Source organism: Harpegnathos saltator, unplaced genomic scaffold, assembly GCF_003227715.2.
Source record: "Harpegnathos saltator strain DR-91 unplaced genomic scaffold, Hsal_v8.6 scaffold160, whole genome shotgun sequence".
In the NCBI taxonomy this organism is placed as follows: Eukaryota; Metazoa; Arthropoda; class Insecta; order Hymenoptera; family Formicidae; genus Harpegnathos; species Harpegnathos saltator.
The window spans coordinates 1,018,873-1,035,326 of NW_020229940.1; the positions used below are offsets into that span (position 1 = coordinate 1,018,873).

The following is a 16,454-nucleotide window of genomic DNA, read 5'->3' on the forward strand; positions in this document are numbered from 1 at the left end:
TTTTTAAATTTTACACATCCAAAAATTAATTTAAAATTAATTTAAAATTAATTTAAAAATAAAAACTAAAACGAAAAATAGTTAAAACTTCAACTTCTGTCTACATTTCTTTGAATAATAAGAATAATTGTTCAAGCTAAGGAAATAGATAAATTTCTGAAAAATTTACCTCGTAAGAACTTTAAAAGTTTTATATCTGAAATACAAAAATATAACAGAACATTTATGTTTTAGTTTTATCGCCCTTCAAGTCTTGATAGTAATTATTGAAATTTAGGGAATTACTAAAAACTTATGTTCAAAATTTCTTCAAGATTTTAAAAAATTACCATTATTTTAGATAAAAATATAAAGTTGATAACTTCTTTTTGTTCAAATGACAGTTTGCATGCTTCAACCATCATAATCAGAACTTTATAAAATAGATTAAAAACCCAAACTCTTTAGGCCAGAATTGGAGACGATCTGCATATTTCGGGCGAAATTCAAAAAGTGACACCGTCCCCTTGCCACCGCTCCGCGCTCAGCGATCCAGGCGACGATTGCGCTGCGTTTAGGTCCGTCGCTGTACAAGAAATCAGCTGAAGCATCGCCCTCGCGTCATACTATCATTAAAATTTTTACTATCATTAAAATTTTTTCCTCGTTTAATAATCACTTAAAAATATATATATTTATGCATAATTTATATATATATATATATAAATTTATGCATAATTTATATATATATATATAAATTATGCATAAACATATATATTTTTAAGTGATTATTTTTAAGTGATTATTAAACGAGGAAAAAACTTTAATGATAATATAACGCGAGGGTACGCTTCAACTGATTTTTTATAGAGCGACGGATCTGAACGCATCGCGATCGTCGCCTTGGCCGCTGAGCGTGGAGGGGTGGCAGGGGTACGGTGGGCTCTTAAATTTCGCCTGAAATGTACAGATCGTCTCTAGCTCTGCTTTAGGCAAACAGAATTCTAATTACTTTTTTCAAATTTTGACAGTAAAACATTAGTATATATATAAGTATTAAATTTATATCTGCAATTGTATAAGAATATAGTAACGAAAATTTTGAATTTGATCCAGATGGAACTTCAGGGCGTGGATAAACATACTGGAATCAATACATGGGTTTGTCAGGACGCTTGCCATTTAATGAAATCCATAGTTGCGTCAAACTGGAATAGCTATCATACATGTAACGTTTCGGATATTGAATGCACTTATTGCGAGTCAAGAGTGATTTGGCACCAGCTATGTCTAGAATTGATCACTTATATAGTACCGGAAAATCCAGCATATCCACCCGATGTCAGTTTATTCAATTAATAGTCTAGTTTCACCCTTTAAGCGCCACACTCACCACTTAATATTATTTGTTATATCTCATTAAACGTAAACAATATGGGTTATTTTGCCTATATTCATGAATGCCTATATTCATACTTTAAAAATTTTCACTTTATTTGTAACTTCAAAATGTGTAATATAAATACAAGGTGGTTTAAATATGACCGGGACTGATTTTTTTTACCAAATCCTTTATTGTTAAATATATATTTACATATGTCACCTTTCAAAGTACTCCCCTCTAGAGTATAACATTTTTCCAACGTTTTGGAAGCATCCTAATGCCCTTTTCATAAAAGTCTTTCGATTTGCTGCGTATCCACTCCCGAACAAAATCGATGACGACGTCGTTATCCGCAAACCGCATGCCTTTCAAGTCTGACTTAAGCCTTCCAAACAGGTAGAAATCACTTGGGGCCAAATCGGGACTGTACGGCGGATGTGGCAGAAGGTCCTATTTCAATTAGCTTAAGTCAGACTTGGAAGGCATGCGGTTTGCAAATAACGACGCCGTCATCGATTTTGTTCGGGAGTGAATACGCAGCAAACAAAAAGACTTTTATGAAAAGGGCATTAGAATGCTTCCAGAACGTTGGAAAATATGTTTAGACTCTAGAGGGGAGTACTTTGAAGGGTGACATATGTAAATATATATTTGACAATAAAGGATTTGATAAGAAAAATCAGTCCCGGTCATATTTGAACCACCTTGTATAACGAATTAGGTACAGTTGTTTATATCTATCATAGTCAAAATAAGTTCTTATAACTATTTTAACAAATAAATTTTAAAAACTTGGCACGTGAAGGATTAATTATTTAGGCAATGTGGTCCAAATATTTATGCTCATAGCAATATTTTGATTTATTTAATTATTTTCTATTTTAAAATATAAATTTAAAATAGAGATGAACAATAGAATAAAGATAAATAATTGGAGGAAAAATTTACATTATATTTATTTTTTTCCAGACAATAGTGGACGAAACCGCGGACGATCATGGTCGCAAAGGTTCTCCGGAAACAACAAAAAAGAGCGACTCAAAACCTGATGTAGTTATCAATATGCCAGTGCCAGAAATGCATTCTGTTGGCGGCGTTTTAGTTCATATGCCACATGTATGTTATTTAACAAGTAAATTAATTTAAATTCCTCATGTTCATAACACGTATTTAATGTTTGTCCCATAAAAAGCTTTTACAATTTTATCGAAAAAAGATTTCATGTCGTACAATGAAACGAACGTTAAAACACATTTTTATCGTCGTTACATATATATTACACAATCCATTGTTAATGAAACAGCATGCTATTTAAACAGTTTCAATCGTATATGTATCCATGTGTGCTTCTTCTCTCTGTCTCTTCTTCTACGGCCTGATCACAAAACACGGTAGGCTAATCTATGTCATTGAAATAGCTATCTTGATCGTTTATATCAGTTCTTCGAACAGATCATGACAGCAACAGTAGAGACAGTTTCGGAACAGCTGGATCTTGCAGCTATCATGCCCACAGAGAAAGTCATGTCAGCCGTTGCGAGAACAGTTACATTGTCAGAAACAGACGTCGGTAAATAAATATTTTTTTTGCAATTGCTTGATAATGTGCAATAGCCTTTTCGGCGTTACAGCGCTATAGCGCTACAACTAATGACTATCTGTAGTTTTCTTCGTCTCGAAGAAATACTCGTATTTGATTAACAGATCAGATTCTATAGTTCATTTTTACTGTCAAAGACCTTTGTGTAAAAGCATAATTTTTACAAATACATATTCTTAGCTACTGCAACGGTGAGCGTGGCAAAACCTTATTTGATAGGCGAAAACGATGAACCTGTGAACCTAAGCCCGGAAACTGAGTTAGACAACTTCTGGCATACCTCTGTGGGAAAATTCCGTTTTACGATAGAAGAATTACCGGAATATCTTCAATATATACACAAACTATTAAAGGTATAAAAATATTATATTAATGATTAAAGATATACAAATAATGATTATATTAATGATACAATTATATCAATAATGTTGCAAATCATAAAATTATCGGCTTTAAAATTACAAGGCAAGCATTATAAAAGCATCAAAATTATAAATATAATTACTAATAAAAATTATTAGTTCTCAGTTGAGAATTATTTTTGATAAAAATATATTTTATAGGAAATAATGACAATTGACAAACCTGACATATTGTATTACATGCTACAGTGTTTGAATGTATTGTGCTTGTATGGTGATGCGTTTAATACAGCGGTGAAAGACCACCAAGGATTTTTTATATGGTGTCAAGAAAATTTATTAATAAGAAAGTACGTATTTTAAATCTTAACATAAAATGTTAGAGGTAAGCAATAATAGGAAAATATATAAGAAATAAAATTTAATAAAAGCTTTTTTAATTGTTATAGTTTTAATTGTTATAGTTTATGGGAGCTTTTAAATGCTGAACACTCGCACATAGCGCAAGTGACTGTCCCGCTATTATTGCATTGCGTGACGTTACCTTGCGGCACTGACACTTTTTGGCGACTCGTGCAAGAAGAATTTCATAATTCCGATTGGCGCGTTAGATTCGTCGCAGGTAATCGCATATTAGTTTAATCTTTCTTCGTAAGCTGTTATCGATAAAAATATTATTTAATTTTAATTTAAAATATAAAAAATAAAAGAGAACACTAGAAATATTATTTTGCCGTTTCATTTCATATAAAATAATGAAAGTTTTGGAATATTTCAGTCGAACGTGTCACGTTAATTGCAAGATTTATGGATTCAACACCGTTACGAAACATAACAAGTCTGCAAGCTGCACTAGCGAATGCATTTTGTTATTTAATTACAAGTATGGACGACAACAATGTTTACGTTGCACAACGTGCAACTTTATATCTTGGTACTATTCATGATACAGCAATCAGAGTAAGTATTACTTTCTCAATTCAATGTAAACCACTTCAGCGAATACTTTATATATTATATTTATATAATTATTCTTCTATTAGTCATTAATTTTATGCCTGGAGACACAATTTGATTCCGTTATCGTGGATCGTCCGATGGTATTGCAATCACTTTACCAACTTCATAATAGTCTAAGTGATCGACGTATTTTAACTTGGGAATTCTTTCTAAATCGATTCGATACGCTATTTCTTGAAGCTCAGATCAATTTGGAGAAGTCGGGAGATATAGCTTACTTGCGCGGTCAGTTACATACTTATATATCCTATTATATTAAACTTTGTATTAAATACATTTACGAAGCATACTATCATTAAATAGTCTTTTCTATTATAGATTTAAAAAATACGGATCTGAATAGCGAAGTATTCATGAAGAAATTACATCGCGCGCATGAAGCATTATCCCAATCTGACGGTAGTGGCACAAGTTCTGTAAAAACGTTAAGCGCAAGTTTTGGCACGAAGTGGCCTTATAAGCGTACAATGTCTGCACCAGCTTCGATGATACCTCGACAAGATACCAAGCAAGGTATATATATTATATTCACCTTCATGCCCCTATCACCTTTCTATGCACTCTAGTCCATACCTCGTACACTATGTGTTACTTTTTTCTCGTTTCCCGCATCCTTTATGCAGAAAAGGAAAAAGTGTACAGCCGACAATATTCTGCGCCCATCTTAAAAAGGAAGAGCTCGAGATTCGGACTGGGTCAGTTGTTAGGGTCTACCCCGTCTAATAACAGTATCCCAGGTAGAGTAGTGTGTTTGCCTGCGTAGTTGGTAGACGATGATGAATGTGTACGTGCAAAAATGTTCGTTCGTATTACACGGTCCATTAAAGGGATGTTAAAGCATTCTACAGCAAGTGGATCGCTGGTAAATACGTTCGCGCGATAAGTAAGTATGCAGAATCATCAGTAGACATTAGTAATGATTGATAATATGCAGGTTGTAAACAAATATATAATATTCATTATAAGTTTAAGTAAATATAGGAGAGAAAAGGAGAGAGAAGCTTTTATAATTCATTATTACTTTTTTCTTTCCTTTTAGAAATATATATCCAGAAATGTTGCGTTTCCGTGCCACATATTGAAATATAATAGATTTCGACCATATGTCGTGCGATAGGCAAGTGTAATGCTTGCGACGGAGCTGATACTTTGGACAATTTTTATAGATTAGAAATTTAAACATCAAACTATTCCAATACAAATATAACTGGAAGCAAATAATCTAATAGGACTAAATAAAACTGTGCAAAAAATTGTTATTGCACAGATTACAGATGGAATCTTTTCATATTTGTAGTACGAAAACACATTTTATTAGGAGCAAATATCTGGAAACAAGATATATCCAGGCATGTGTTCCTAATAAAATATAAATTAATTATTAGGTTTAATTATTAGTTAATTCTTTCCGATGAATTCCGATTTACATAACTCAGAGCAAAATTTGAAATTGAAATATTCTCTCTCTCTTTTGCGGTTTTAAAATATTGATATTTAATTTTTCTAAATAGACATATGGTTTGGCGTTTGATGGACCTCAATAATCAATAAATAATCAAATAGTGTTCACGATGGCTATCAACAAAAAATATATTCGATACGCGATGCATTTTTGCATTTCATTTAAGTAAAAACGCTTCTGAAGCAGCCAAAATGATTTGTGTTCATAGTGAAAATGTTGTGACCGATCGCACGTGCCAAAACTGGCTTGAACGCTTTTGAAGTGGTGATTTTGATCTTCATGACCAACTACACTCTGGTCAGCCAAAAAAATTTGAAAACGAGGAGTTGCAAAATCTGCTGAATGAAAATACAGTACAAAGACCACAAGAACTTGCAGAAAAGCTGGAGTAAGCCAGAAAGCATCGCGAATTTGCAATCGTTTACATTATATAGAAAAGATACGAAAAAAAGGAAGTGGGTTCCACATGAACCATGGACAATAAAAATCATCGATTGACCACATACATTATCTCGCTCACGAGACAACAAAAAACATTTTTTTGCACAAAATTGTAATTGGTGATAAAAAATTTGGCTTCATCAGATTTTCACTTGTTTCGATCGATGCAATACGTACTATTTGATATACATTTTTCGACAGTTGACGATGTACGAAATTTCATCGATGATTTTATAGCCTCAAACCAAATTTCTATCGTGGGATTCGGCAACTGCTGAATAAATGGCATAAAGTCATCGATAACAACGGACAATATTTCATTGATTAATCTTATTCTATAAATTTTTAAATAAAGATTAAAAATTGTCGAAAATCGGAAAGAATTAACTATTAGACCTTATATAATCTCCTCATGTGCCTTGAAAGTTTATAGTGAATATCTATTTACACCCTATATAATATCTTATCTATATAATATAACTTATCGACCTTTGGAAATTTCAAAATTATTAAATTAACAAAAGATACTATTATAGTGATATATTCTTGATAGTAAATAAAGTGAAAAAGTCTAATACTATTTTTTTTTCGACGAATAGTTAGCGAGATATCGTAAGTTAAATGTTGAAAAAGTTACCAAGTTTTCCTTAAATATCTCAAAAAGTATTAAGCAAATAAAAAAATGTTTCAGACAAAAGTTGTTCAAATTAGTTGGTAGAAAAAGATGATATAATAAAAAATTGGGATTTCTATTTAAGAAAATTGATGATCAATGAATATCTCGAAAGTGGCGCCATTTATAAACAAAATACTATCACTGTCTTATGTCCCCCTTCAAGCCGAACAACTTTTGTCTGAAACATTTTTCGATTTAATACAGTGTTTTTGAGATATTTGAGTGGGTCCTTTAAAATGGGACATCCTGTATGATCCACCTAACTTTATTTACATAACCACTTGTTGTAAAATGTAGCATTTAGCATTAGTATCGAATAATTTATAATCATAATTCAATGTTTGGTGAACAGACACTCCGTGAGAAATTTGTTTTCTACGTAACTCGACCTAGCAACTGTTGGCGGCGTGCGGCGAGGTGCTCATGTCCTTACTTCGCCGCTCCTACGTCGCGCCGCACCGCGTCTAAGCTCGCGCCGATATGACCGCTAAATATTCGCGATTACAATTATGAGATTATTTCATGAGGTGTTACAGATAGCTCATATTGAACTATAAAGTTCATATTGAAATATAAAGTTCAAGGTTCAAGAGTTCTTTGATCAAGGAAAACATCGAAAAAGAGAAAGCGATAGAGAGCGATGAGATATCTACAAAGATTCTTATTGTTTTCTATCGCAATCTATCGTTTCGCTGTATTGGATCCGAAAAAAATGATATTGCGTAAAGATAGAATACGATGAACTTTTTTCATCGTACTCTATTGTACTCTATCGTTAGGAGAATATTTAATTGTTAGAGTATGATAGAATTCGCGTAGAGACTCATTGTGTCCTGTCGTTTTATTCAAGTCTACAAGAAGAAAAATGTTTGGTGGAATGAACTAATTTTCTGGCAAAATGAGAGAAAAAGAGAGAGAGAGAGAGAATCATTTGTCAAGAAGTGTTTTATTTAGAAATAAAGAGCACGTATAAAAAAAATCTCTTAATTTTCTATGCATAACAGCATATTTGAAAAAGAACAAAACCAGGGAGAGAGAGAGAGTGTGTGTGTGTGTGTACGTGTGTCAGACAGTCGTAACTGTTATTAGAGTATATTTTTCCACATTGTGCAAAAATAGCTTTGGATTGGTGCAAGAACCTTTTTTCTTATATATCGCTTTAACTAATATTTGAAGCCAAATATAGTTATACGCATGCTTTTTTTTGTTTGCATAGCTTATTTATTGTTAATTCCTTCAATCATGAACTATTAGGTAAATTAGGTGAATTTATAAATAGTATTTATTGAATTATAATTAATTTGTTAACTTTATTCTCCCTCTTTAGCAAAATTTTGGATTTATAAAAATAAATTAATATTAGCAAACGTTACAGATGGTCATATACATTCATTAAACATGGTCGACGAGGCTAGCACATTACCAGGATATACTCACAAAATCGTGGATCTTGAAGAAGCGGATAAAGAAACGATGCACTTGCTAGTATTTCTCTTAATGCAATTTCTTTCAAGACAAGATCAGGTAAATTATCTATCCGTTTTAATCGTAAAATATTTTTACACAACAAAATATCCAACTAAACCGAATTTTCTGTATAATGTACAGAATATCACGCCGTGCGTGAATTGAATAGAAAAATCATTTACCATTCTGCAAATCATCATAATAATTTTTGTGATATTAATTAAAGAAAATTAATGTACTCGATGTGATGAATGATCTTCATAAGATAGTTTGAACTCAGCAAACTTATTTAGGATATAAATGTTCATTTATAAAATATGTAATAAGTAACACATAACATAATGGCTGTCATATTATATTTATATTAATGTAACATGATCGATTTTATAAAGTAATTATTCTTTAAAAATATATTTTTTATTGCTTTAATACTTGCAAGTTATGACAAAATAAAAACAATATATTTTATATCATGCTATATATAAATGTAGTGTTTGCATTAGTTCTATATTGTATAAAACTTCTCATATATAAATATCGGATCGTTCGTTAGAATGGTGTCCGTTTCTTGACTATACAGGGTGTACGAAAAGTATTGAAATCCCTTCTAAATCTATATCTCGAAAAATACGCATTTTAGAAAAAAATGTTTCATACAAAGTTAGTAGGGTTTTATAAAGCGCATTATATGACAATATTATTATAACCTTGAATAGCGTTGTCAAGGTCACGTGAAGATCAACATAAATTTCTTAAATGGAACCCCCTTTTTCATTACATATTCTTGTAGCAGAGAGAAGCCTGAAAGTGGTCACGCCGGCGTTTTGGCCGACATGAATTTTCATAACTGATTTTAACGCCATTTGCGCCCATTTGTAGCCGGGAACTACGTTGACTACGCCCATTTGCAGACACTGCCGGTAAAGTCTCTATTTGGTGCATGTCCATTCTACGCCCATTTACTGGCGGTTCGTGTCTGTGGTACGCCTATAATTGCGGGTTTGAGAAACACAGCATCGCGTACAAACTTATACCTCGTTCAACAGCATATGATTCTTTTTCTGTATATGCATATGCATTTCTATACATATTTTTGTAAAAAATTGCATCTTCTAATTATTATCCGAATTATTATCTCTTGTTACATTCGTAATTCGTAACAAAAGCGGACGGTAATTCCGAGTCGACATAGAGCATTAGTTACATTACATTTATATTAAAATTTCGCATTCAACAATATAAATGTAATATAACACACATGATGTTATATTCTTGAGACCAAGTAGAGTAAAAAAGTCTAGTACTATTTTTTCTTCCAACAAACAGTTAGCGAAATATCCTTAACTCGATATAAGTTAAATATTGAAAAAGTTACTAAGTTATCCTTAAATATCTCAAAAAATATTAGACAAATAAAAAAATGTTCACACAAAAGTTGTTCAAATTAATTGGTAGAAGAAGATGTAAAAAAGTTGGGATTTCCATTTAAGAAAATTGATAATCACTGAATATCTGGAAAGTGGCGCCATTTGTAAACAAAATACTGTAACTATCTTATGTCCCTCTTCAAACCAAACATTTTTTGTTTAAACAATTTTTTTATATCTTTAATTTTCTAAGAAATAATTAAGCGTGTCCACTTAAATTAGAGATACTGTACATGTACGTTCATCTATCTAACTTATCTATCTTTATTTTGTATAATAAGTTATTAAGATTAATTCTCTTGCATTTTGTAATATGAGAAAATATACATAAGAGACAGTTATTGAGGACAGCGTAATCGAAAAGAAATAATCCCTATCTACAGCACGATACCTACAGCACGATATCATCTCGTTTTTCTAAAAATTAATCATAACCATATTGTATTATTATATATGGATGAATTCAGCATCAAAAGCTCTTTAATTTTTGTCCGTATAAAATTTTTTAATTTTGCAAAATTAATGGGTAGTGGGAGGTTGAAAATTTTTACACTTTTGAAAAATCTGAGTATATTGTTGTAAACACTATAAAATACTGTAAATCTTTTGTACGAAACATTTTTTCATATACCTTGTACTTTAGAAGATTTCCGCAAAAAATGAAAATATTAGTTTTCTTTCAAGGGTTGTTTCCCCTAAACCTTGAGGTACGCCCATAAAAAAATACATGTCTAATGTGTTTTGTTGCTTTACAACATATCCAAAGCCCATCAAAGTCGGTGAGGGACAGTTTCGACCCTTTCCTTGTCAGGTGTACAAAAAAATCATAGAGACATAGAGCGGATTAAAACAAATATAAAAGTTCGATACTGTTTTGCGATATTCGCAATAATTATTGAATTATTAATGATTGATCTGATGAATGAGCGCGCGTCGAGATGGATAATTGGAGAAGTGCAGCCACAAGAACGCGGCTCAATCGATTTAGCATCTGTTACCGATATGCAGCAAGACATAGGAGCGGCGAGATAAAACATGAAGCAACGCATTGTTCTTCACCGCACGCCATCGCACGCCAGCAACAATTGCGTGATCGACTGGCCTGCGCTTTTGTCCAAATGGCTGCAATGCTTCTCCAACCATTCATCTCAGCGCGCACTCACTCCTCAGATTTTTATAATTAAATGGGACTTTCACCTTAATCCATTCTATGTCCCCATAAGCTCTGGCACTGTTATTTTTGGACATCCTATATATATGTATCATATAATTTAATTAGGCATATCCGACGGATGAAAAGCCACTGTCGAAAACACAAGGTATAGTTTTGCGACATTTATACCTACTTTTGGGATATAATCAAACTGAACGCACTTTCCATACATCTCCACAACGTTTAAGGTAAGAACTCTATTGCTAATTAGTATTTGCAACCATTTACATACAGAACTATTTATTATGTTGTTAATTAATGAAATTTTAAAACTACCACAGACTTTCGCCAGTATTTAATGTCTTCATCGCCAATTTGCCGCAACTACTAGACCAAAATCATGTGATGGGTTTATTAATGACGTCGCCAGTTCTAGCAATATTACAACATTGCCCTTGCCCACCACAAACTACTCCGCCTACCGATCACCAACCACCAAGCTACAGTCTTTGGTATTTGGAGCCACATATCAGGAGATCTTGGTTAATGTCACTTCTTGTCATTTTATACAAGGTAAAAAAGCCGAAAAAATGGTAAAATATATAAAATTTAAGTGAAATTTATATATGTTAATGCATACTTATATTCTACAACAATCACACACTTAACATGATCTTCTGCTCGTGGATGTTTTTGAAGTCCTCTAGGCTCACACCAACTCCGTACTACATTATCATAGAAGATTCATTTTTATCATATGTAATCAATCGATCAAGAAAAAATTCATTGTAATGTCGGTTGAGCAATGTATACCCAGTTAGCAAAATGAGTGCAAATTGAGCGCAAATTGGTAGCAAGTTCGATCAAAACTTGATGCCAAAACCATAGCCAACTGTGTCCTCTTTCGGCTTTTCGATGTTTTGACATCAAGGCTTGATGCCGGGCAACTTGCAGCAAATTTGCAGCATAAACCGCGCAAGTTTTGCAGCGCATAACCTTGCACCAAATAAGCGCCAAATACCGAGTAACGCTTGCGCACAAGACACGATAGCAAATTGGCAGTAAATTCGCAGCAAGCCTTGCACTCAATCAGCTGACTGAGATAGACACGACGTGCATTGGGTTTTAAAAATTCTTAACCTATACATTGCAATATTTTGATTGCAATTTTGCATTTAAAAAGAGAAAGGTGTATATATCCAGTAAGAAAAGAATTATTATTACAACGTTATTATAACGATATTCATAAACACATAACGTTTTCAAATATGTCGTATCTAACGTTGTATACAATATCATAATTAACAAACTTTGACTTCGATGTGGAATTTTCAGCAATGTTCAATTCACAAATGTAAAGTTGTTATAAATAATGTTATGCTAACGTTTTGTTAACATTTTGGTAATGTTTCTCACAAGGGAACGGTTGGAGGTGTTTCTCACCGATTTGGATGGGCTTTGAATATGTTATAAAGCATCAAAAAATATTAGACCCATATTTTTTTTATGTGCTTATCTCGATATTTAGGGGGTGAAACTACACCTCGAAGAAAAAGGAGGTTTCCGTTTTTAGCAAATATGTCGAAAAGTACGAGGCATATGAAAAATGGTTTGTATAAAAGTTGTAGATAATTTTATACTCTTTGCAATTGTGTACTCAGATTTTGCAAAATTTTGTTTACCCCCTCCCCCCTCCTTATAACCCTCGCAAATTTTTAAATTCTTGTTAAGATGAGAATAAAGAGTATCAAATACCAAATTCATTCATGTATAACAATAGAAAATGGAAGCCATTAATTTGGTTAATATAGAGATGATAACATGAAGCTATAAACGCTATGCTATAGATAAGCGCTCCTTATTTACGCTGTACTTGATATCTCTGTATTTTCTTTTGTACAAGCTGATAAAAAGTCCTAATGATATACACAACGTATTAAATATCATATGAACATGAGTTCGTATGCAGTTATTTCGTATCTAATCAAACAAGTACGAAATCAGTGGATAAACTCAAGAGCGGCTTAAAAGTCAAGACACGTCGATGAATTCTATCCATAAACAGAATTAGTACAGCTTCCCAAAGCGATAAACGTTATTGTGCACTTTGGTTATTGACGTACATCATTTGATACTGGTCATCCTCACTCTTTACACTTTGAAGGACTTACGTTTAAAACGCACTCAGCCTTGCGCTGCGACTGTGATGCTTGATAACAGTATGATCTTATCTACAAGCCTAATAGAACCTAATAGAATACAGCATTTAAAATATTACAAGTTGACTAAAACTATTAAAGATAGCAACGTCAATTTTTTTTAATTAAGTAGCATATAGAAAATGGAGAATATAATTATCATCGAAATTCTTTTCAAGCTTTATTTTTTAAGAATTTCAAGTCATAGATGTTTTTTTAAATATCGATACAATATTGAACTCGGCAATAAAATGAATATAACGACGTGAGTTCTATATAAAAGATCTCCATTTAAATTAATTTTATATTTGGTACGAAAATATCAATAAATTTAATAATTATAAATTTTTCTTCATGTTTATAAACATATGATTCTTACAACATAACATGTTAAATTTGAAGAATAACACAAAGAAATATAAAAGGCATAATAAATACATAGATTATAGAACAACCACATTTTAATAAATCATATAGATAACTATATAAAAAATATCTCATATTATGCTAAGAACAATCAGCTTATAACACTTTAAACACTCCATTTTGTAGAAACTTATAAATAGTGCAATAACTAATTGTCATGCTAAAACGATATATGAAATGTTGAATAAAATAATTTCGCATTTTTGAGTACTAATTAAACTATTTTAGTGTCAATATGGACAACAACCATGGTGTAATCAGCTTCAAGCATTAGTGAAGATCGTTTTAAATACACTCGAAACGCAACATCATCAGTGTAAGAGGATTCCAGCGACTGTTGTTATGGGTGCACCACCTTCTAGATCTCGCGGTAAAATTTTGAGAATTTTGAAAAATTTAAAAATCCGAAATAATTGAAATTCGATATTTCAGATGTATCTCAACCCTCGCTTGGAGTGGAACACGACTTAACAAATGCTTTAGGAGAAATCGACACAGAAACTCCGCCGATGCGCCAACTATGGTGCCCGATGCATCAACGTAGTCCCAGCGGAATACACGGACAAATGGAAACTCATTGGGAGGAGAATAACGGTCCAGCGTGTCGTTATTTCAACAAATATTTTATAACTAGGTCAGTAAATTTGTAATAGCGTGACAATACGTTGCATTCAAAGTGACTCTTCACTTGCGCGCAGCGAGCACGAGCCATAAAAGATTAGATATTTAATCAAGTAGTAAGAAGTAGTGGAAGAAATTCGTGTCTGATATTCATTTTCGAATGGCATTACTGATATCATGGGAAATTATCGGTTGAGCTTTTGTATCACTTAATCTAATATTTCGTCATTGTAATATTCTTCCTAGGTAATATTTAATAAGCGTGTAATATTAGTGTTGTCATGCTTCTGTGTTTTTACTTAAGTAGTGGCATGTTACAATTTGTCGCTATTGCGAATGCCTTTGCGAAGCTATTTCAATGCGGACGATACGGAGTCTGAGCTGGCCGCGATTCCTGAGAGCCCAAAATCTGACAGCACCTTACATGGTAGCAGCGGAGGATCTCTCGGGGAGCTAGAGGATACGGTTCAAAGAAACACGTTTTTACAAGAACCACGCACCTCGATTGTTTCTGATGGAACAAGTGCAATTGTTGACCCGAATAATCGAAACATCAACAGATTGAGAATGGAATCCATAACGAAGCCTATATGGTTTTTAGGAAATGAGGATGAAACTTCTCAGGTAATTGCGTCGCTTATTGCTGATCTTCGATAATCGTTTGAGATTCAACAGAAACATTTCATTCTGTCCCAGGGAACTAGGAAAGTTGAACCTCAGAAAAAATGGAGCGTTTACGAAGGAGTAAAAATGATGGTAACAAGCACATTTCTAACCGGACAGCAAGAATCTTCAAAATTTCACCCTAAAACGCCTATATTACCGGGAAAAAATGCTAAAGGCCAATTACCGTATAATGGAGATACTATTTCATCAAAGCCGTACAATTTATCAAGTGCGTTAGCAGTTGCGACGAGTATCTCTCACATTCAAGGGTAACATTTTCCATTTCTGGATATAAAATGAAAGATTCTAAGGAAGTTAATTGAATCTATTTTCTCTTTTATAAAACTTTAATATATAATTTTTTTCTCAGAAGTTAATATTTCTTTTTATATTGTTATTATTAATTATATGGTATATTATATTTTAAACTTTTAGGTCCGATCCAACAAAAGAAGAGAATAAACAAAAGAATAAGGAGAAAGAGAAAGAGGGAAAAGAAATGGATATAGAGAAAGAACAAAATGTAGAAATACAGAAAGAAAAAGCACATGTCAGTAACACCGTTGGTACTACCGTTAATATTGAATCGCCGAACACGAAACATTTAGGTAGACAGAAACATGTAGAGCAAATCACAATCACAGCAACGTCACCAGTCTCGCCTTGTCAAGTAATCACGGTGACAAATAGCGACCACTCAAGTTCGCCAGCATTGAGTTCCATATCATCGCAAGTCATAAGCACGGAGAACGGGCAACTGACTGGTGTACCTACCAGTCCACAACTTTTAATGACTACCCCAACGGTCGAACGTTTATTACCTATTGGTACAACAGTTCGCACTACAGGTAAGCTTTCTCTACGCTATTGTTTCATATCACGTTACAGTACCTAGTGTTGTGTTTACAAGGGGAGGACTAGAATATGTCTTCCTCGACTTCGACGAATTTGATGTTGCATGTTATATGACTAGCTAACAAGCTCATTTACATGTACTATTGATAGTATAACCTCCGCATGGTATATCTTGGGTAATGTTAATGCCGACGGTACTATAACTTTCAAGCCTCATAACTCGAGATGTATTTAACAAAAAAATATTATATTTAATTATAATGTTTTGGAAAGCTCTCGAGATAAGTCACATAAATATGCAATTAGAAATAAGGGTTTCTGTATAAACTTTTTTAGTTGAACTTCAAATGACCTTCAATTTTCACTTCTAGATCAAAGTCAAAGTCACCATCAAATGTCCCCCTTAAAATCCTACAATTTTTATATGAAACGTTTTTTGTATCTTACATATTTTTCGAGATATTTGACTGTCAAAAATAAAATGGGACACCCTATATATAATCAATTATACATATAATAATCCTTTCCCGTCGAAGTAGTATGGATATCTTGTTTGTCGTTGTCGTAATTATTTTCCGTTGGTAAGAAACTGATGTCACTCAATCATCATTGTTTGAAAAACTAATAATGTTGCCTGTTGCTTGTAGCTAAGATTTTCAACTGACTAATCCAACGAACTGTAGTTTGTTTGTTATTTATATTTTAAGCGCCTAATTA

The 16,454-nt window shown here is 32.8% G+C and overlaps 1 protein-coding gene across 8 annotated transcripts in view; it reads left to right on the plus strand.

Annotated features, from left to right (window-relative positions):
• The window catches only part of unc79 (UNC-79 domain-containing protein), a 49,575-nt gene that overhangs the window by 17,311 nt on the left and 15,810 nt on the right, over nucleotides 1–16,454 (plus strand). For 3 of the 8 annotated variants that reach the window (XM_019842641.2, XM_019842642.2, XM_025296847.1), the window contains exons 14-31: nucleotides 1,096–1,320; nucleotides 2,333–2,479; nucleotides 2,804–2,933; nucleotides 3,144–3,316; nucleotides 3,527–3,675; nucleotides 3,790–3,947; nucleotides 4,104–4,285; nucleotides 4,369–4,570; nucleotides 4,664–4,858; nucleotides 4,969–5,082; nucleotides 8,300–8,448; nucleotides 11,098–11,219; nucleotides 11,313–11,544; nucleotides 13,824–13,965; nucleotides 14,028–14,229; nucleotides 14,567–14,840; nucleotides 14,913–15,151; nucleotides 15,318–15,730. In XM_019842641.2, the coding sequence (XP_019698200.1) occupies nucleotides 1,096–1,320; nucleotides 2,333–2,479; nucleotides 2,804–2,933; nucleotides 3,144–3,316; nucleotides 3,527–3,675; nucleotides 3,790–3,947; nucleotides 4,104–4,285; nucleotides 4,369–4,570; nucleotides 4,664–4,858; nucleotides 4,969–5,082; nucleotides 8,300–8,448; nucleotides 11,098–11,219; nucleotides 11,313–11,544; nucleotides 13,824–13,965; nucleotides 14,028–14,229; nucleotides 14,567–14,840; nucleotides 14,913–15,151; nucleotides 15,318–15,730 (3,448 nt within the window). The remainder of the gene's footprint in view (nucleotides 1–1,095; nucleotides 1,321–2,332; nucleotides 2,480–2,803; nucleotides 2,934–3,143; nucleotides 3,317–3,526; nucleotides 3,676–3,789; nucleotides 3,948–4,103; nucleotides 4,286–4,368; nucleotides 4,571–4,663; nucleotides 4,859–4,968; nucleotides 5,083–8,299; nucleotides 8,449–11,097; nucleotides 11,220–11,312; nucleotides 11,545–13,823; nucleotides 13,966–14,027; nucleotides 14,230–14,566; nucleotides 14,841–14,912; nucleotides 15,152–15,317; nucleotides 15,731–16,454) is intronic. The other 5 variants (XM_025296845.1, XM_025296843.1, XM_025296841.1 and 2 more) reach the window with 5 other exon arrangements.